Source organism: Anastrepha ludens, chromosome 2 (genome assembly GCF_028408465.1).
Source record: "Anastrepha ludens isolate Willacy chromosome 2, idAnaLude1.1, whole genome shotgun sequence".
Classification (NCBI taxonomy): domain Eukaryota; kingdom Metazoa; phylum Arthropoda; class Insecta; order Diptera; family Tephritidae; genus Anastrepha; species Anastrepha ludens.
In genome coordinates this window covers 98,019,460-98,040,841 of record NC_071498.1, presented here as the reverse complement: position 1 = coordinate 98,040,841, position 21,382 = coordinate 98,019,460, and the positions used below count along the sequence as shown (strand labels likewise).

The 21,382-nt window shown below is 34.7% G+C and overlaps 5 protein-coding genes across 6 annotated transcripts in view; 3 read left to right on the top strand and 2 right to left on the bottom strand.

Moving 5' to 3' along the window:
- LOC128854881 (uncharacterized) overlaps positions 1-3,263 on the top strand; it is a 33,321-nt gene extending 30,058 nt beyond the window's left edge. Inside the window, exon 4 of the mRNA XM_054089334.1 lies at positions 3,218-3,263. Within this exon, the coding sequence (XP_053945309.1) occupies positions 3,218-3,227 (10 nt within the window). The 3' untranslated portion in view covers positions 3,228-3,263. The remainder of the gene's footprint in view (positions 1-3,217) is intronic.
- Positions 3,264-7,182: 3,919 nt separating this feature from the next.
- Positions 7,183-8,215, bottom strand: LOC128858686 (40S ribosomal protein S29). The gene is made up of 3 exons (XM_054095153.1): positions 8,104-8,215; positions 7,565-7,664; positions 7,183-7,499 (listed from the first exon to the last, which is right to left on the bottom strand). Exons 1-3 carry the CDS (start codon positions 8,163-8,165, stop codon positions 7,491-7,493), a joined length of 171 nt encoding a protein of 56 aa, XP_053951128.1. The 5' UTR covers positions 8,166-8,215; the 3' UTR covers positions 7,183-7,490.
- A 1,845-nt stretch (positions 8,216-10,060) lies between these two features.
- LOC128854878 (uncharacterized) lies at positions 10,061-13,078 on the top strand. The gene is made up of 4 exons (XM_054089330.1): positions 10,061-10,896; positions 11,035-11,076; positions 11,206-12,348; positions 12,412-13,078. Exons 1-4 carry the CDS (start codon positions 10,248-10,250, stop codon positions 12,663-12,665), a joined length of 2,088 nt encoding a protein of 695 aa, XP_053945305.1. The 5' UTR covers positions 10,061-10,247; the 3' UTR covers positions 12,666-13,078.
- Positions 13,079-14,642: 1,564 nt separating this feature from the next.
- LOC128854879 (N-alpha-acetyltransferase 80) lies at positions 14,643-17,782 on the bottom strand. 2 transcript variants are annotated; one of them, XM_054089331.1, is made up of 2 exons: positions 16,268-16,461; positions 14,643-16,153 (listed from the first exon to the last, which is right to left on the bottom strand). In XM_054089331.1, the coding sequence occupies exons 1-2, from the start codon at positions 16,298-16,300 to the stop codon at positions 15,650-15,652; spliced, it is 537 nt and encodes a 178-aa protein (XP_053945306.1). In that variant the 5' UTR covers positions 16,301-16,461; the 3' UTR covers positions 14,643-15,649. The 2 variants fall into 2 exon arrangements, with proteins under 2 accessions (XP_053945306.1, XP_053945307.1); XM_054089332.1 differs by lacking the exon at positions 16,268-16,461 and adding an exon at positions 17,345-17,782 and having other exon boundaries at positions 14,644-16,153.
- A 1,641-nt stretch (positions 17,783-19,423) lies between these two features.
- Positions 19,424-21,022, top strand: LOC128854876 (mediator of RNA polymerase II transcription subunit 6). Its single transcript, XM_054089327.1, has 4 exons — positions 19,424-20,122; positions 20,182-20,356; positions 20,406-20,511; positions 20,577-21,022. The coding sequence occupies exons 1-4, from the start codon at positions 19,923-19,925 to the stop codon at positions 20,948-20,950; spliced, it is 855 nt and encodes a 284-aa protein (XP_053945302.1). The 5' UTR covers positions 19,424-19,922; the 3' UTR covers positions 20,951-21,022.
- The last annotated feature ends 360 nt before the right edge of the window (positions 21,023-21,382 follow it).

Genomic DNA, 21,382 nt, shown 5'->3' with positions numbered 1-21,382 from the left:
AGTCACGGGCGAATTGTTGTTAGTCTGTAAGATCTCGGTCTTAAAAAGTTAATGTGAACATCGGTCAATAAATACTTACGTAAAGGAAAAACGTGGTGTATATACCATAATGGATAAGAGTCTTGCAGACTATGAAGGACAAGGTGATTGGAGCGATTATGAAGAATCAGAAGAAATAAGTGTACCTGATATACATGTATCAGTATCAATATATGAAAGTAATGATAGTGAAATATTACCAAGAAAGCGAAAACTTGCTAGGCGACTAATTAGTGATGATGATAGTGAATCTTCTGGAATCGCTAGAACATCATCGCAAGAATGGTGTTGGGAGGAAATAGATAACGTACCTGAAATTAAAAAATTTACAGGAATACCTGGAGTAAGCCCTCTGAATATTAATTAAGAAAATGAAATTAATTAAGAATATGAAATGAAACAAGTTTTTTAAATAACAATAAAATGGTTATTTCATGTACTTTTTTCGTTATTAAATCATACCGGAAGGGGTTAAGTTTCCGAATAGAGTACTTCAATCTCATAATCCATTTTATATTGAAGTTCTCAGATCTAATTACCTCAATTTTGCCCCTCTCACAAGAATTTTTGAAGAGCTTAATCGGCTTTCTAGGTCTTTGCAATGTCAAGATCTCTGTTTAAATCACTCATTGAGTCTCAAATGAACTATATATTTATTTTAGTTAACAAACGGTTCACAAGACAGGGCTAGGTTACTTAGGCGGCAGCCCATGGGAATGATTTAATTTAGTTCTTAAGTTATTGTTAAGTAATCCTGTAAATCTAGTCAGTAAAGTTCGTTACCATTGGCTTAAATAAATAAAGAGTACAGTAGGTAGGTAGGTGAAATGGTTGAAGTGACAGTCTGGCACTCCTCAAGTAGCACTGAAGCGCCGTTTTGATACCATTATCAGACCTACAACAGGCAGATATCTACAGCCAGCCAGAGCTTTTGATACAATGGAGATGATTGATGGAATTTAGGTTGGCGCACTGCCGCAGGCTGTCGAAGAAAGGAACGCCCAGTGACCTTAATCGTCTAGCTGCCAAACCCGAACATTTACAGAGGAAGTGCTCAGCAGTCTCCTTCTCTAAAAGGTCCTCAAAGCTTCTGCAATGGGGGTTAAATTATAACCCTAGCTATTCCGCGTGTGTGCCGATCGTCCAGTAGCCGGTAAACAGCTACGAGTTTGGAAATTGAATGGCGGGGAGTCCAAAGGACTTTCTGAGTCCTTCGTATATCGTATTGGGGCCAAGGGGTTTTCGAAATAGCACATGAAGAAATGGAGCTCTATCTTTTCTGCGCTTTCCTGAGAAATAATTTGTGCAGTTCCCTTTTAACAACTGTCAGGGGGATACCGATGACCGGGTACAGTAAAAAGTTACAAATCGGCTCAGCAGAAATATATAATTGAATCAACATAATACAAAGTTTTTTCACCATAAATATTTATTATTGAACCGCTTCTTTCAATTCTGCTCTTTAAAAATAAAATCACGGCAAAATTACACGCACAATTCCATCTCAATCTGCGTCATTCTGGCCAAATTCCACTATGACAAGCCCAACTAATATCTAATATGTATATATGTAGATAAATAAATGCAAGGAGGCACAAAATTATTCACAATATCGGAAAATTTATAATTTTTGCAAATGGCATCGCACGTCAATCATATTTGACACTTGTAAACCAGACAGCTGCATACAAACGGACGAGCAATGGAGCGCGTAAGGGTCAAAATAGAGACTTAAATCGCTCAGATATATTTTTTTTTTACGTTGTGTAAAAGTAATTCAAAAACAAAATTGAATGATTAATTTTGTACCACTGTTTTTTTTTATGTGAATATGAAGAGTGATGTTAAAATATATTGTAGCTTCCACACTTCACAGTACTTCGTCTAAACCTAAAATAAACCTAAAGAAATTATAGACGAATTCGGTTCGGTGAAAGCGAACTGAAATGCTCTAGCTGAAGGCTTCATGAGCCAAGACAATTTCTGTCGCATGATTTTTGAATTCTAGCGGTCATGTTACAAAAAGGATATGCTGTGTGCTTGCCTTCTTAATCCAGCTACAGTGACCTGGTAAAAAACCTATGAACATCTTTAAGCTTTAGAGAAGTTAATACGTTCGTGAAATTTCATTTTCCATTATATCCTCACATTGGCTTCTTTACTTGGCGCTGCACAGTGGCCAACTTCATAGGTAAATAGTAAAATATAAAAATAAAAATCGTTATCCTTTATTGTTATGCTATTACTTATTTTTTACTTCTTTATTTATTAGAATCTATGGTTTCAAAGCCTTACATACTAGAGGTACAATCATGAACTTATACTAACTTATAAATAAAAAGAAAAGAAATGTTCAACTATTTGTAATAAGGCATAAGCCTTGAAATGATCTGGGAGGGGCAAAGTTTAGATCAATGGCTCTAGAGATGATATTTAGCGCATTAAAAGCTCTAGCGCATTATCAGCTCCATACTAGTATAAACGAGACCACAGGCAATATAATACAATAGATAAACATTACGGACTGTTTAGTACGTCTGGAAGCAAGTGATTTCAATCGACACGAGTCTTTTTTTGGGAAAATGTCAAATTATGCGGTATCCAACGAGAAAAAATCCAAATGTTCAAGCAATATTGGATGTATGCTGACCAATACCCAAGAATGCCTCATAAGGCACCTGATCAATATTTATTTATTCAGTTCAGCCTCACCACCTACTCTTGGAATCAAAAAAAAAAGGCAAGCTAGAGTCCGCATAAAGAAAAACAAACCGTATGTAAATCCAAGCCTATGATCCTCGTCATCTCACCAACCAGTCAGAACAACCTTACGTAGATGTGCGTACTGCAGCACGACAAGCCACCAAAGAAGGACTCAGTGGATGTGCTCAACTTGTAATGTGCCACTTTGCCTCAGCAAAACAAAAACTTCTTTCAATGAGTTTCATAAATAATCCTCGCACTCTATACGCGATGGTATAAATATCGTACCACATCCTTGTACAAAATCCTGCAAGGATAAACATTTTTTTTTTACATTTTCTTCATTAAATCTCTCGAATAAATGAAATAAAAAAATCTTTGTGTTTAATTATAATTTTTGGTATATATTATTACTATACTGCTAAAACGACAATTTTTTATAATCTTTTTTTCTCTTTCTTTTGTTCCTTCTTAGAGACGGATGATGAAGACAAGTTCGAAGAAGGAGAAGAAGAAGAAGAAGAAGACATTGAAGAGGACAGCATCTACTAGAAACTTGAGAGCTTGGAGGAAATGGGCATACCTGAAGAAGCCGTGTACTTACCAAAGAAAGGTTTACATTCTTTGATCGATTTAATACAAAAACAGACTTCCTAAAACAACATCCAAACACGTGGCCTCAAAATAATGGCTTTCAAAAAGGATTGAAAATTGTCAAAACATTGAAAGTAGTTAATGATATGACTGAAAAATTAAATTAATAACCGACTTTAACAACCTTCTGACAAAAGATGAATGCCAAAATCAATATGTCCTGCAAGTTGTAAGCAGTTCTTCTTCTTCTTAATTGGCGCGATAACCGCTTACGCGATTTTGGCCGAGATTAACAAAGCGCGCCAGTCGTTTCTCTCTCGTGCTAACCGGCGCCAATTGGACACACCAAGTGAAGCCAAGTCCTTCTCCACCTGATCTTTCCAACGCAGAGGAGGCCTTCCTCTTCCTCTGCTACCACCAGCTGGTACCGCATCGAATACTTTCAAAGCCGGAGCGTTTGTATCCATTCGGACGACATGACCCAGCCAACGAAGCCGCTGGATCTTTATTCGCTGCGCTATGTCTATGTCGTCGTAAAGCTCATACAGCTCATCGTTCCATCGTCTGCGATATTCGCCATTGCCAACGTGCAAAGGTCCAAAAATCTTACGCAGAATCTTTCTCTCGAACACTCCAAGCGTCGCTTCATCGGATGTTGTCATCGTCCAAGCTTCTGCGCCATACGTTAGGACGGGCATGATGAGAGTCTTGTAGAGTGTTAGTTTTGTTCGTCGAGAGAGGACTTTACTGCTCAATTGCCTACTTAGTCCAAAGTAGCACTTGTTGGCAAGAGAGATTCTACGTTGGATTTCAAGGCTGACATTGACGTTTCCAAAACTACTTTAACAAAAGCTCTATGTAAAATTATCAACTCCTATAGGCACTATGTCTGTATCTTTTCTGTGTCTCTTATGCTTACTTGTGTGCTATATACATTTCAGTTCATATTATTTCGAAATTATTCGCTAAAGGGTGTGCTAGAGACGTTTTCATTTTTGCACTGGTTTATCTTCTAGAAGAGAGAGCGACAGAGAGAGCGCCCATTTGACGGATTTCGGTAACGCTCCGAACTTACCGTTTCACTCGCCTATTTTCAATATGCCTTGGGGCCCCCGACGCGCCAAAAAAGTTTCACTTCAAAAATGTATCACTTTATAACAAAATATACGAAGTAGTATGCTCCTAATGATGTCAGGTCACGTTTTTTAAAATGTCAGGAATTATGTACCGAATGTAAATTTTGAAGAACAACATTAGCTTAAGTTTGAGATATTAAGGGTGTTGTTATTATTTGCCGTTCTGGAATTATGGCTCCATATGTTATCTTTTTGACCAAAAATTAGGATTTCTTCAAACTTTGAACGACGAGCGACACGGATTAACGGCGTTTAATCGAACTCAAATTTCGGCTATCTCAATATTTGGAAAGGTGAATCGTTTTGTGGGGTCAAAATTCCGACATTTTTCCCCCTTATGAAATCCGGTCACCGTAATGTACATACATATATATCATAGTACAGACATATATATACATACGAGTACATACATATATCAATGGCATTACAAGAAACAATGGGAATTAAAAAATTTAAATTAACAACGAAATGTAATATTTGTAACAACTAAAATGTGTTTAGAGAAATGAGCAAAGCTTTTATTAAAATTATTTCTATAAGGCGTTGCCACATAACTCTTGAATGAATTAATTATTATGATGTAAGGAGGAAGTGCTCGTGGCGGTATATTCGATTGATTCGAACTTCCTCCACCATTTCGGTATTACATGCTTTTCAAGAAATCTGTGACTCGTCCCGACTTGTCTTATTTTCTAGTTAAATTGTGACCTTTCTTTCATAATTAATAATATTTTTGATCTCAACTCTGTGAAGTTGGACCAGAGGAAGTTGTACCTTGAGGACTCCTTGTTCTTTCCAGAGCCTTCCGTGTCGAAGCTGATAAGGACGCACTGAAGAAATATCTCAATAGCGACCGTTGGACACGTACGCATCAATTCTGTCAAGCACGTGCATTCCAGGCGTTAAAGTTTGATGAGTAATTACATGATAACATTTTTGGCCAGTTTAATCTCAGAGCAAATGTATTGATGTACTTACAAGGACGCAGAGAAATGGGTATATATTATCATTGTAATCTTGTTAATTTTTTTTGGTAACAGAAACTGGAGTCCTATTTTCGTGAGTGCGGAATGGATTAGGTTCTACAGCCTTTATACCCTATTTACTACTAGAACAAGATGCATATTAATAAGTTATAAAGTTTATATTATATATCCGCACAGAACTTTACATACTCGTATAGACACATTTAATTTGGCTGACTATTAATTTTTGGAATCTAACAAAAGAGTTAAAGCTCGTAACATCACACTTACGAACTGAAATTTAGTCTTACCATATAAAAAATGGGTGTGGCTTGTATCCGATATCAAACGATCTAAATCAGATAGGGAGCTAAATTTGAGACAGTTTATTTATCGAGATGTACACATTTACCCAAAAATTCATGTTGCGCAGCCAATTTTCCAAAATTTTTTTTACGATGAGTATTTCTTTTTCTGAGTTTATCACTTCAACCAAATTTAAATAAACTTGCTAAGATGGGTGGAGGCTATTAAGGCCATTTTTATTTCATTTCTAAAGAATCTGATTAAAAAGTTGAAAATTTTAGCTATAAAAATTAAAGAAAATAATTTTGCATGAAAAATATAGCGAATATTGTAAAAAGACGTAGTGACTAAATTATGTATGTACATATGTGAGTACAAGTTTATTTGTATTCGTATGCACCATAAGGATTTCAAGCGGAACAGTGGTGGTGACCTAGTGTTTATATAAATGGGCTGAGCACCTGAAGAACTGCAACTTCACCTCTAGTGTGATTTATCTCTCGTCTACCAAAATTCATATCGAAATCGACGCTGCACAACGACAGGTTGGCAATCACTTTCGGTGGTTGTTCTTCGAGTGATACACGAGCTTTTTTAGCTGGCAATTAATTTTGCATCCTCAGGCCGATAGGTCTAAGTGTCGTGTCACCGGACGGCTTTTCAAAGTGCCAAACAACGGTACACCGCCTGCTCGAACGATGAGTTTCAGGTAGTCATGAACCTAGCGAAAATTTCCAAAGTCATTGGCCGCGACGTAATTAACATGTTGATTCTAAAAAACATGGGTCCATTGAGAGTAGTGTACATCACAAGTGTCCTCAATTTATCCTTAGCCACTCTCATAATCCCTGATACGTGAGAAGTATGGAGGGTGGTCCATTATTACAACCTGGGAAACCAGATAACAAATGTGAAGACACTTGAGGTCCTCCTACTCCCGCTCTTCACGAAACACCTGAGTACAGCTACACACCAAAACGGCTTTGATAGAGTACCAAGTACCGCCACCGCTGCCATAAACACTAATGGCGGGCTTAACCAAAACCGCCCCTGCGAGAGGAATGTTCTTGTTACGTTGGACCTATCGAAGGTTTTTCACACGGTTAGTCAATCCACGCTACTAAATGATAGTCGACCCTGCTGCCGAGACTGAAGAGGTAGTCCCCAAACTACCTTTGTGGTCGACAATCGTCAGTAACATTTAAGATAAGAAGTGCATAATTATAAACAATAACCCAAACCAGTAAGTACTCTGTATATATATCAGGCATGCTCTGCAAATTGAATTTGAAGAATATTTTTGCATATTTGTAATGGAAGTAAAAAAGTTTTCAAATGGAAACTGCTAGACACACACCATTTGTGTATGTACCTACATATGCTTTATGCTCAATTATAACCCAAAACATCATGTTGACTCTCGATATAAAAATACAAAATTAAATCTTGTTATGGTTTATTTTCATCGGAAAGCTTAAATAAGATATTTCACTTTTTAATGGAAAATTTTAATTGCTTGTACTCCCGCTCATCTCATCAACAAACCATTTCAGTTCATCAAATCAATTGCCTCTTATTCAAACTTTCAGATGATATTGTTGTTGTTGCTGCTGTTGTTGTTGCCCACATATTAATCCACGTAGTTTGCCTTATTTGTATCAGCAAACCGCTTGTATTAATATGTGAAAAGGTTTTGATGACACACCCTAAACGCGTAGTGTTGTCACCGAATGAGAATTATCTCCATTTAATCGAGCTGCAATTAAAGAATTCGAAAATATCAGTTAAGCCAATTAACATTAAAATATTTCAATTTTTTACCTTCTTGAAGCCAATATCATTGGCATACTCTCTAAAGCACTGACGGCAAATGTTCAGCCCATATTTACGAATCAAACCATGACGGTTAGAGCAGGATCGGCTATAAAAAAAAAAACAGAAATATTAAATAACACGTTTTCACTTTTTACTTAAAATAAAATTTTATATATTTTAGTTAAAGTATGTAGTCTTACGCGCAACATACGTTTCATTGTAGCTTACGGTACCAATTCTGCATTTGCACAAGAGCAATTATCAAGCAGAAAGATCGTTTAGCAAGCAAATTTCTTTTGCCACCCTCAATTAAGGAAATTGCACATAATTTATCACAATTCCCGTACTCAACAGGGGGCAAATAAAACTTAAGCATGAATTACAGCAAATTTCATTGTGCCGTCAGAAACACTCATGGTCAACTGGTCTGTCACGCTAACATAACCTCAAATATTTTTGCAAAGACAATTTTTGAGCGATTTATTGAAATTTTTGTTCTAACCACTACATTTTCTTGCAAATAAAAATCACTTTTAATTATTTACCAGCATCTTGAGCCTGGGCCATATTTACGTGGATGAGAATACCAAAGATTTGCGAAACCCATCTTGGCTATTTCACTTCAAGAATCCAAAAGAAAGGAAATATGGCCGTCGTGGTACGAAGTGTTGAAAAGGGTGTGGTGAATTTTGACATATAGTACTAAAGTGGCAACATAGAGTGTTGCCATTTTACTGAGAGTATTTTCATAACCAAAAGCCTACGTCAGCAATCAGCCGTAGCATACGAACTTTTTAAGTCTACTTAAATTAATCACATATATTTTTTCTGGAAACGGAAGAAAACATTCAAACGTAAGACGCTAAAACGAATTAAAGATTAATAACATCAATTATAGTTCAAGAGACGTATTCTTTTTAATTTTGAATAAATAATATATTGAAATAAACTCGAGGCTTTAGCTATATTTATGAGGCAATTTTTTAATCATTTCAACAATATCTGACAAATCGGTTGTAAAGTTGCTTATTAACAGTTCTTACAAAGGCATCAAAATTTGAAGAGGTATTGTGAAATTTTCATCGAGTATGCGTTTAGATAAATCGGAATAGTATTATTATCTGTTCATCTTATGTATAATTTATTCACCTTCTGTTTTAAAATTATATATTATTTTCAAATTGTGAAGAAGTATGAGCAAAGATAAATATACAATATTCTAAGATTCTATAAATTCATCAAATTAATCTACCCGTTCACATTTGGCCGATTACCTGGAAAATTGACAATCAGCTGTCAATACTGCTTTGAAAGGTTTTTCTTCATATAAGTTGCTTTGGTGGAATATTTTGGAGTTTTTTATTTGTTTAATTATTATTAACGATATGAAGAAAAGACAAAGAGAAAGAATAGCTAATTTAATTGCGCAATTGGCTGCTAATAATAAACGGTTGAAGGAAATCCGTATGCGACGTTTACTGAGGTTGCAAAAAATGTCGGCAGCAATACGCATGGGCAATTCTATATTACATCTTATAATAAGCAATAAGAAGACAAAACGTTTATGGACACACGCTTTTGTACAATGAATCCATAATTAAAAATATTTAACAAAAATTTTATTAGGATTATGTTTACAGACCTGTTTTATTTGCCGGCATCCATTTCATTTAGTTTTTACTTTGATGTTTCTCCTAACATTCTTAATAATAATTATCGATAACAATCAAAAAGTACCGTTATTATCTAGGATTATTTTATAATCTCAAATTTTGGGAGAGAAATTGTGTATGGAAAATCGCGCTTTTTAATTACGGATTTTGAGTTAAGCGCGAAAAAGTAGATCATCTACTTATATGTGAACATATTATTAGGTTAGAATAACTTAAACAATGCAAGAAAACAGAAACGTGTAATTGAAATAATTTTGTTGAAGAGCATTTATATTTACTTTAAACAGAATATTTCAACAATTGTGGAGTGTTTTATAAATTGTGCTTTGATTCGACGTGAAATGTTAAAAATGTATACAAATAACGCTGCATCCGGCAGAGCCACTTCTGCAACGATACCTCTTCCATTGAAAAGGCAAAGAATCTGCACTTTGAAACTCCTCTTTTGATGTCATTGCTACAATTTAACACTTCCCACATCTTTTTAATACGATTTATAGCAAAAACAGATTGATTGTAAACAGAAAACTAAAATTAATTTTGAATTACGTCAGTGAAATTCACTGACCCAGCTCGGTTCAATGATTGTGCATCCTTCTGTATTCCCTCATCCGTAGGTTTAGACGTCCTCTATTAAAAATGTACAAATGTTATTTATAATTGGTAAAATCATTACATATTGTTGAATAGATGGAAGCAAAATAGTTTTGTTCAACTGCGAATTAAGAACTATTAGAGAAATTTCATTAAAAAATCTCTACACTTTTTTTTAAGCAACCCTGAGGTCTGGGGATATTGTTCAATCCATCCTCAAAATCAACCCTGTTGTGCAGCGATTTGACAGGTTAGCGGCTTTCAAAAGTAACGCTTTGATAGAACCCGATTGAAAAAAATATTGAATGTATTCTTGGCGAGCTTTGAAGAAAATTTAGACAAGAACAAAACAAATTAGTTTTTTCGCACCTGTGTTCAAATTTTGTGGATTTTTCGTGCTAAACTAATATCTGGGAAATAAAATGGACGCTTCGAGACAAACATATAGCGAAGCAAATAGTACCGGCGTATCCATGTATTTGTCGTTCGATTCCAGTATTTCTAGTGCAGCTTATAAAACATTGGAAGCAACCACAAACGATCTCTCGATGTTATTTGACGCCGACCGCGATGAAGAAACTGTTGAAAATTCTCAAGAACTGAATCAAAACAGTACATTGGAAGCCTTGGATTCGCATTTGAAATACCTTGAATCAGTCAAGGATATGGACAAATTTTCGCAGCTGTCTGTTGTGCGAAAGAGAGTGTTGCAAGACTATAATGTTGTTAGCTCAACACCGACAAAAGAACAGCTACTACGTAGTGTAGAAATTGTTCGAGGATCGAGTGCAGAAAAGTGCTTGGATCTTAAGTATGCCTTCATGGGTATAGATGAGAAAAATAAAAGCAATCTAGCTTCGGATAAGGAGAATGTATTACCTCTGAATGGGGTAACTGTGTTATCTGACGAAAAGCCTAATGTATCAGCCATAACAACAAAGGAGCAAATAACCTCAGTGGTCGAGGAAAAACCTATAAATAAAAATGTTAGTGAAGACACAACTACTAATGGCGTTGAAACAAAAAAAGTCGAGGATGATGGAAAAAACGCGGTTTCGATAGATAATAAAGGTAAACAAATAATCATACATAAATAACCCTGATCTGTTGGTCTTTAAAATAAAATAAAAATAACTAGAGTTTAATTTGTTGAACGTATTACAAATGTGAATTTCTTTTATTTTTTAATTTCTATTTTCAATACTTAAGCTGAGGGCGATAAAAAAGTCAAAGGTCCCATAGAAAAAAAAGGTAAATATTCATTTATAAATTTGAATATTTTTGTGTTCTAAAAAGTACATCCTCATGACACTGGAAAAATTTGCCGGATATGTAAAATACCTAAATATATTTTTTCATTTCTAAATTAAATTTTTTTAGCTATAAACAAACGAATCTCTATGGTTAAGAAGCCTTCTTGTGAACCTAACCTTTTAACTAATCGTCCATCCAGAATTGCCACAAATTCAAATAAAAGATTATCCGTCAATAACGTAGGCATCAAAACGGATATTGATAAGGAAATCAGTTCAGAAATACCAAAATTGCTGAACAGAGTATTGAAGTTCACTGAAGCTACTATCGCCGCTGATAATAATAAAACTACTGCTGGGCTAGATAAACGTAAGTCAATTTTGTCCAATACGAAGGGACGTTCGTCAATGCTACCCACAAATGTAACTGCGCAAGCTGGAAAACGTCCTTTCGCGTTTACTCAACGTATGTCGGTTTTGGTAAAGACAACATTAAACAGTCCGGCTCGTAAAATTAGTCGTTATTCCGTCGTACCACCTGGGCAACAAAACCGGAAAAGTGTCGCACCAAATGTACTATTAAATCCCAATCGCAAAAGTATGCTTCCGATCGGAATAGTACAACCCTCAAATGGTGGCCCTAATGCAAAAATTCAAACCAAACCTATTACTGAGTCCATAAAATGTGTACCAGCAAATCGAAAGTCTATCTATCCCATTGACAAACCAAACATTGATTCGCATAAAACTACGAGCGCTTCAACATTAGCACGATTCAATACGAAACCCCGTCCAAGTGTTGTTGGTAAAAACGATACCTCGTTTATTTGCAATGTTTGTGGTAGCAAGTTTAGCATCAAGTCTCTATTAGATGCTCATAAACGCTCCCATGAAGGCGATGGATTGCCGGCATTTGTTAAGAAATCGACCACAAGCATTTCGAACAATGCTGCAGCACTTTCTCAAACAAATGGTGTAAATAAATGCAAATATTGCGATAAAAAATTCGTGCTACTACGCACTTTACACATCCATCTTTTGCAAAACTGCCCCAAAATACCACCAAACGAGAAACGCAAATTGAAATTCCATGAAATGGATCACCAAGAAAAAGCACAATTGCCTGCCTTTTTCCACACCAATTCCTCCAATGGGAAGATTAATTCACAAGCTCAAACGGGATCTTCACCAAATGCACCGTCACAGCGTTCACATTCAGATTTGAGTAGCATTTCTGTAAGTTCTCTAGATTCTACCAACGACAAAAAAGGTGAATATAAATTGAAATATAATAATTTGTGAAATAATGAGCTAATTTCTATATTTTGCATAGCCCTTGCTGAGATTACTATGATAGCAAACACGGCAACTTCCGCAGTTGATGGTTTAGTACCTGAAATGGCGGCACCTTCTGCAAGAATGGTCAAGAAAACTACTGCACATGCTGGAGTGCATCGTACGCCCAACAAATCAATTATTTGCCATATATGCAAGATGTCATTTAAATGTATAATGGATAACGTACAGCACAATATGACAGTACACTTCCAGAATGCTGAAAATAAAAAAAGTGAAAGTAATGCCTAGAATATACCAACTAATGCAATTGTTTAAAAACGTTATTTTTTAAACGTCTTGCCTTATTACTCTAATATTTATTTTATATGTTTTCCTCTTACGTAGTTTATTTACGTTGCTTTTTATACTAATGTTCTATATGTTTAACGCAATGGAATATTTTCATTCAGTACTTTCATTATTCATTTAAACGTGTTCATACAATATTTATATTCTATTAAATATGCGAATTACATACCTCAAGTAATTGCATATGGACCAGAATACAAGTATGATATTTAAATTCTAGTATTTAGTTTCGTTCTAAAACTATGTTCGGATATGTATTTGAAAAACTTTAGAATTTTAAACTTAACTGTCCTGATTATAATTTACATATAAACTTATAAATAAACACTCTTCTCTTGTAGTTTTGCTGATAATCACGAAATCCTTTATTATGATATTGTTTCAAACTCCGTATATGCATTACTTCAAGAAGATGCTTAAATGCACGAAAATCCAATTGAATTATTCCCCTGATCAGGATATTTCATTTAGCAATGAACGTTGAGGAGACAAAGGGGAAAACTTCGTGAATCGAAAGATTCAATTAGTTTCAACTTTGTTTTTTAAACATTATTTTCCTTTTCACATTCTTTAAGCTTCCACAAATCAGCCGGTGTCGGTAAAATTGAAAATGATTGACATCAGTATGTAAAGCAATTGAACTACTGGCACGCTGCCGATAGCGCCTGGGACACAATAAATTCAAAAGTGTACATATACTATACATTCAAGAGTGTCGCATACATGACAATACAAATGCGGAAAATTTTGCGATAATTTTCCTTCCGGTGGCAAATTGGTGGTCATTGCCAAAAATGCGAAAGCGTATAAGTACACACATGTACATATATTTATAAAGTTTTAAAAGTAACTGTGCCGCGCATTGGTTGCAACAAGTATACATTCTTGCGTATGCATAGTATACATATTTACGTTCAATGTAGTATGCCAAAAACTATGCCAGATGCATTTTTCAAAGCATGAACATATATGTACGTACATATGTGCACACTCACATGTGTACCTTAAATTTCACACCAGCGCTACGCTCTTGTTGCACCATATTCTGTTGTGGTGCGATAGGCAGACGAGAATGAAAATAGCCAGACATAGCAATTTCAGCAACATCCAAATTTCTAATCTGTATTGTTGATTTCTTCTTGTTCATGTCGGCTGCTTTGCCAAGCCTAATAGAAGCTATTATTACATTTGTTGTTTTTGTCGCGTGCTTTGTGGCAATGCATCCACGAGGAAGGCATATGCATATACATAAATACATATATACATGCATACATGCATACATGTTCTGATCGTCACACATGTCGGCAATGGTTGGTGGGTTGCTGTCGCCTCGAACTTGAACTTGAGAAATGAAATTATGATGCTATTTTAAGTTCTATTTTCGTTGTGTGTGAGATAAAGGCCACAAAATTGATTGCATTTGATAGACAATTGGTTTAAACATGTTTGCCTTGGTGTGCTCACAGGTGAATCAATGTGCATATTTTCTGATCTCATGTTGCTTCTCTGATCAATTCACTTCTTGTTTTTGGGACTTAAAATTATAATTTTAACAATTCAGTAACGAAATCAATTTAATTTAACTAAATAGATAATATTCGATTTTAAATGCATATCCCAACTTATTAAAAGTCAGTCAAATAGATCATTTTAAACTATATAGTTGTTGTTGTAGGATATGCGAGGAATGCTGCTGAAGTGACAGTCCTTGGCCGGATATAAATCCGAGTCGTTCCGGTTACCTAGAACCGACTGTCGTGAGAACGGTTACTATATTTACGTGTGGTTCTTTTCTCGAATAAATGCCATACGAGAAGTAAATATATTATTTATTATTTAGTACCATATTTACTTACCAGTGCCCAACTATTCTCCCAAAAAAAGAAAAATTTCAATATAATATTTTTTTTTTTTTTAAGTTTTAATATTTTTCGTTTTATAACTCATTGCGTTTCAATATGTTGCGTTGTATGTTTGTATTTCACTTTCGGTTACGTATTTAATATTATATATATTTCTAAATCTACAAAGCGTATTAACAACTACATTCTTAAACAATATTCACATAAGAATGTATTATCCTAAAAAACTACACATACATACTTTACTTTTATGTACTTTTGGAAGATTTCAACGTGTGATATTTATTGACTGACTCACTCTAAATATTTAATAATTGCTTTGATAAGTTTAAAACACAGCTGAGCTTAGTTAACCGCCAAAGTCCCCTCTGGATTTTATATTATAGAAAACTTGAGAATTTAAGTAATATTTTTAAAATAAAATTTTTTTTTTAAATTTATTTGATTTCATAAACACAAAGACTGATTTCGAAAAACTAATACAAATTAATAACAGTAATAATTAATAACCAATAAGTGCAAAATAGTTTGTCGAGAGTGCCAAAGATAATGCTAATACATAGCCAGCAATACTACAGCTCTTATTAGCATATCAGAAAAATTAAACACAAACTTTAAAATACAATCAAAAAGCAATATTAAGAAATCAATAGCAGTAAAAGTCTGTACGTATATTAATGGAATTATTTGTAGTGCATCAAAACGCGTGGCTTCTTGATTAGCGAATGATCCGAAGAGAGAGCTGACATTTCACCGAGTTGGCACAAAATGTACTCATTTCAATTTTTTAGTTTTATCATCTAAATACTTTCTCTATTTACAGTCCGTAATTCATTTCCTTCGTTCAAAACAAATTTAATTTGTTAATAATATCGACATAAGCTTGTGCGTTTCTTCGATATAGTATTTTCTAATTATAGCATATTTTCTTTAAAAGCTGTAAAGCGTGTAAACGTAACCTCCTCTGGAAGTGATCTCCATTCTCTTCGTAATTTCGCCAATATCCAAATCACCAGCTTTCACATTGCAATTCGTTTTTCTCAAAAATACTGGCATTGATATCTATAAAACTTTCTTCATGTATTTCTTTTTGGCATTCTCTAAACTGGGCAGCTCACAATGACGCGGCCCATACATTGAAATGGGCGCACAGTACTCATAACCGATACGTTCATAGAAACCATCTTGATCGATAGTTGATAAATAAATTGCTTTTAAATCCAACACAATTCGACAATAGTCTTCCGCAAATTTCATAATTAATTTACCAAAACCTTGTCCACGACAACTTTTGTCCACCACTACCGACTCAATGAAGCAGGCCATCTTTTTGGACGGTATTGGACTTAATTTACAATGAGCAATAACACGATTCATCCCGTCCGTAGTTAAAACTAAGCTGCAGGGCAGTGTATCACAGGAAGCTTCAAGCGAACGCATGCGAGCTGTCTCACTTCGCGGCCATTCAGAGTTAATCAGCTCGCATGTCTTCTTCATTAGCTCGGGATAATTGTGTATCGGAACGACACTGAAGGGACTACCCGACACATTAAATGGTGGAAGACCCTAAAAACAGACACAAATGAAGAAGTTAATATCATTTAATCAAAGCGATTACATAAAGGATTGTATTTTTATTCAAAACTAAGCTGTTCAGCAAATAAATATGGTAAAGGATACCTCATAATATGGTTCCGACTTAATGAAGCGCATAGTCAGTTAAGGTATACGGAGAGCGACTACTAATTGTATGATTATTTCCACAACTGCAGAGAGCAGTAAAACGTTGCTAAAATTCTAAGCATAAAATATTCAGAATTGTTTAAAAATATTTGTACTCGACAAAATTATTTTTATATTTTTTGTGAAATGTACGTACATACATATGCACACATAAACAAAACATTTACCAGCAAGTGAATTACTGGACTCACGAAATGTTTATCAGAAACACATCTACAAAAATTTGTCTCAATTGGTGTAAAATTTTATACAAAAACTAAAAATATATTTTATTTTATAAACATTCAAATATGGTGAGTTTTATAGTATATTAATCACATTTGACTACAGTCAATTGTGTTCTTAAATCGCATAATTTTTTTTTAAATTCTCTGTGTCGTAGAAATGAAAGCGTTTTAAACAATTAGCTTTTCAAATTTAAACATTTCTACGGAATTCCATAAATAAGAGAATTTTATTACAGCGACATACTAATAATAGGCCAACATGTATAAATGAGTATATTTTGAGCGCATCCATACGTATGTATGTATATGAACTTAGTCTGGCACAAGGCAGTTGTCCGTGAATCTCAAGGTTCATGTCCAATCGCCTTGAATAGTGATAAAGTAAACAAATTAAAGGAGCTAAAGAGCAAACATATTTCAAGTTGCATAATTTATAATAGAATTTCTTAATAATAGATTTCACAAAAGTATGTATGTATCAGAGAATATGTATATTCAACACATATATACGAAGGTAATAAGATTCTGGAGATACGTTTGGATGCGACACCATTCGCGATGAAAGACACATTCATTTAATAAAATCAGTCGTTGAGCTGGTATTGTCAACTAAGGTTAATGAGCAACGAGCTTTTATACTTGTAGTAGTTTCATAAGTATGAACTGTAGTTTAGGTATCTGATTCAGCCTGGCATTTTAAACACAACAACAACGCACATATAAAGCATATCAATACAAAAAACACAATAAAATTTACACAAATCCAGAATCATAAATTGATTTTTACCATGATGTTATTTCTTCGTTGTTGCTCTTCTTTAGAAACGCCACGACGGACTGCAAAGAACGAACTGATTGAGCTGCCCAAATTTGCGCTGCCTCTGCACCGTTGTGGATTTGTTAGTTGATTACACACCTTTCCCTTGTGTAAATAATTGCTTGTTGCTTATGACTTTTCAATGGTTTTTACTTAATATTTAAAACTAAACAGTTGTCGGTGTTTTGCAATATTTGAATTTACTTCGCATACATTGATATGTTAATATTTCTCATACACTTCACGCTTCTATAAATTGGTATTATTTTTAAGTGAATATATTATTTATCCTCAGCTGGCGCCAAAAACGCCGAATTTAATAGCCAAACAATAAAACAAAATTTATATAAATAGATTTTCGCAAAAGGAAAGCAAAGTAAGATGGAGTAAATGTCAAAAATCTGAAAATATTTTGTTTCTTTCCTTTTGAACTGATGATTCGGAAATCAGCGATTTTGGAGAAGAAAGTGAAGATTAAAATATAGTGTTGTAAAATGAAATAAAAAAAATTTGGGTAAGGATAATTTCGCTGTGGATTTCAAATTATTATGAACGGTCAACATTTTATGTATGTAATATATATTTGCAAATAAAAATCTGATACCTTAAGCGTGAAAATAACCGGGCCATTTATCAAAGTGCTGCAAATTATCAAATATTTTTTTGTATAAAAATTAAATAACACTTTTTAAATGCTCTGGAAAGCATTTTAGCGTATTTGCTTTAATACTTGTACTTTTTACGTTTAAAATTGATTCTATACAATAATACGTACGTAGTAACAGTAACTACATAATTGTCATTTTCATCAAACACTTTTTATGATAAATTATCGGAAAATAAAAATTTGACTCAAAGTGAACTAGTTATTTTAGGTCTCTGCCTAAAACTTATAAATCAAAAGTCGTAAACTGACTGAGCGAAAAACCAATAATGAATTCAAATATTGCATGCTGAATTCAAATTAAATTGTTGTACAAGTTAAAAACTACTGCTAAAAACCGTTATTCATACTAATGACATTCCAACCTACACAAGCAATTTCCAACAACATCGTCTGTAAAAATCTACACATGAGGAAATGGATATCTTAATCTACCACCTAGTAATGATCGGCAGTATTTCATTTCTTGTGGTTACAGAAAACATTTCAATTGAGTATTCTTACTGAAATTAGTGGAACACGTTAGCTAACTACCACGGTTGTCGATAAATCGACTCAATTTTTTACAGAAACACAACAAGTGAGAGTGAAGTCAAATCGACTATTTCAATCGAGAATACTTACAGTAAACTTGGAATAGTGCCAAATATCGTATTTCTCTACCAATATTGCTCTTTTGGATACTTCAAAAAAATAACTTCATTTTATAACTTAATTAAAACTTTCACCTATAATCAAGGCGAATTCGTTTAAGGTAATAGAAAAGAATAATACAATACATTATTGCCCCTTCTGAATTCTCTGACACCATCTCTTCAAATAAACAAATAGAAGCAAGAGAAATTTCTTGTTTGTGAAGAGTAAAAGTAATGGAAATTGCCAAATATAAGAAACTACACTCATACATACACTTTCTTGTCACGGCGACATCGGCACAAAATCGCATCTGATCCCTGCTTTCCAATTTGACACGCGTGTTGGTCACTTTTTTTTTGATTGCTTAATTTATAAATCGCTATATTACCATGCATTTCACTGGATATTTACTAATATGTAACTTATATGCCTTTTGTTTGTGTATTTGAAAATGTGACGTCATCGTGTGTCAAAATCGCAAAAATTAAAGTAGCGTTTTTCGAAAGACACTGCCTTCTGTATTCTGTACACTGTGGATGATGGCACTAGATAATCTAATTTGATATTTGCTTGTTCCTTTGTTTAGATTCTCATTAAAATTTAGACACTCAGTACACAAAATTGCCAAAACAAAATACATGTTGCCGATCTAGTGAACTCACCTTCTACGAATTCGCCTTGGTATAAGTAATAACGGAATAAACCGTTCCTTCGCTTTAGTACTTTTTACCACGGCTGCAACCCAGTCAGCTGTTATTCTTCAAGCATATTTCGTTTCGTTCTTTTACGCGTTTACCTGGCTAGTTTTTCTTATTTTCAGTAATTTCGTGTACATTTTATGTACGATTAGAAATATAATAACAACAGAATGGTTATCACAGCAAGCAAACAACAATGCGAAAAGTGAAAGTATACACAATGCAATGACTCACCAGAATTCGTGTCGCGTGCCCGTTGTTAAATTTATTTGCTATAGCGCCTTCACGTTTTGTGCCCGCGATCACTGACCGACTGCGAAAGATTTATTACACAACAAACAATAAATAAAACTGTATCAAAAATAAGTCAATACGATCTAAAAATAAACCATAAACAGTTTGCGATTGTTCAAATCGGAAAGAAAGAAAGCAACACTTGGCGTTCAAGTTTGCTGCATTGACCCTCGAGTGACATTTAAGGAAGCGTAAATAGAAGAAATAAATTGAATAGCCGGCAAACTAACTTGAGTGTGAAAAAAAATTGTTTATAATGTTACCCGGGCGACAAATTCCTCAGCCAATTGCACAGGAGAATCCATTATGGGTATCCTGGCACGATACTCAAATGATGGCGTCACTTAGTCCAGCTACTGTTATGGATTACTTTTGCCGGAAATCTAATCCCTTTTACGATCGAGTTTGCAATAACGAAACGATTCGTATGCAGCGTTTGAGTCTGGAACACCTAAAGTAAAATTACCTAGCTAACATCAAAATTTATACTTTTGTTTACGATTTTTTTTTTTCAGCAATATGGTTGGCATCGAGTATATCCTTCTTCATGTGGCGGAACCTATATTGTATGTTATTAGAAAGCAACATCGTCATAGTCCAACAGAGGCGACACCGATGGCGGATTACTATATCATTGGTGGTATGGTGTATAAGGCACCCGATCTATCAAGCGTCATAAATTCAAGAATTGTATGCACATATTAAGAACAAAAATATTTAATAATAAAGGTTTTTTTAGCTTGCTACCGTTACAAATTTGCAATCAGCTTTCGAAGAAGCCAGTAGCTATTCCCGATATCATCCAAACAAAGGGTATACGTGGGATTTTGTTTCAAACAAAGCACGTGAGTAAATATTAATAACTATATATGTACATACAAATGGACCAAAACTAAAAACAGGTCTCTAGTTTCAGATAAATCGAAGGCTAATAAAAAAGATGCATCATCCAGTAAAGATGACAGTGGCACAATATTTCAAAAACAACGAGTTGATATGCTGCTAGCTGAGTTATTGCGAAAATTTCCACCTCCAATACCGCCAATTATACATCAACAACAAATGCAAAATCAACAACAGTTGCAGCAATCGCAATTACAAAATACTGCTCAAGAAGGCACGGCAAGTGATACAAGCAACACCATTGGCAATGCAACAACTTCGAATAACGGTATCGTGCCTTCAGAGACAAGTCCATCGCCTAGTGTGACACAGGCCGGCATTGAACCAAAGGTGGAGGGAGTCGATATGAAACCTCCTCCAGAAAAAAAAGTAAAAATATGAAGTAACTTAATTCATTAATTTAGTCTGGAACTAATACTTTTATAATCAATAAATTATTTTTTGATCACCTGATTATTAGACCTTGCAAGTCTTAGCTTTAGTCTTGGTTGAAAGGTCTACATTCGACCAGATATTCACAATACGCCAAGTGTTGGAAAATACCCATGAAAGGAGAATCAACACGCCCCATATTTTTGTCGATTTAAAGCTCTACTCGACAGCACGAAAAGGAGTTGCTTATATGTCGCGATGCTTGAATTTGGTATCCACGCGAACTAATACGGCCATTCAAGATGGCGTTGCTCAATACCAGCAGCACCGTCAGAATTGGGAAGGACCTCTCCGAGCCGTTTCCACGACAGTCGGTTCTACGTTACCGAAACGACCCGGATTTATATCCGGCCAAGGACTGTCACTCCAGCAGCATTCCCC

Excerpts from the sequence above, each read along its gene's own strand:
- LOC128854878 (XM_054089330.1), top strand. The coding sequence starts at position 10,248 with ATGGACGCTTCGAGACAAACATATAGCGAAGCAAATAGTACCGGCGTA. Across the intron at positions 10,897-11,034 it reads GGTTTCGATAGATAATAAAG|CTGAGGGCGATAAAAAAGTC; the intron begins GTAAACAAATAA and ends TCAATACTTAAG. Across the intron at positions 12,349-12,411 it reads TTCTACCAACGACAAAAAAG|CCCTTGCTGAGATTACTATG; the intron begins GTGAATATAAAT and ends TATTTTGCATAG.
- LOC128858686 (XM_054095153.1), bottom strand. The coding sequence starts at position 8,165 with ATGGGTTTCGCAAATCTTTGGTATTCTCATCCACGTAAATATGGCCCA. Across the intron at positions 7,665-8,103 it reads GGCCCAGGCTCAAGATGCTG|CCGATCCTGCTCTAACCGTC; the intron begins GTAAATAATTAA and ends TTTTTTTTATAG.
- LOC128854876 (XM_054089327.1), top strand. The coding sequence starts at position 19,923 with ATGTTACCCGGGCGACAAATTCCTCAGCCAATTGCACAGGAGAATCCA. Across the intron at positions 20,123-20,181 it reads TTGAGTCTGGAACACCTAAA|CAATATGGTTGGCATCGAGT; the intron begins GTAAAATTACCT and ends TTTTTTTTTCAG. Across the intron at positions 20,512-20,576 it reads TTTTGTTTCAAACAAAGCAC|TTTCAGATAAATCGAAGGCT; the intron begins GTGAGTAAATAT and ends ACAGGTCTCTAG.
- LOC128854879 (XM_054089331.1), bottom strand. The coding sequence starts at position 16,300 with ATGCGCTTCATTAAGTCGGAACCATATTATGAG. Across the intron at positions 16,154-16,267 it reads AGTCGGAACCATATTATGAG|GGTCTTCCACCATTTAATGT; the intron begins GTATCCTTTACC and ends GTCTGTTTTTAG.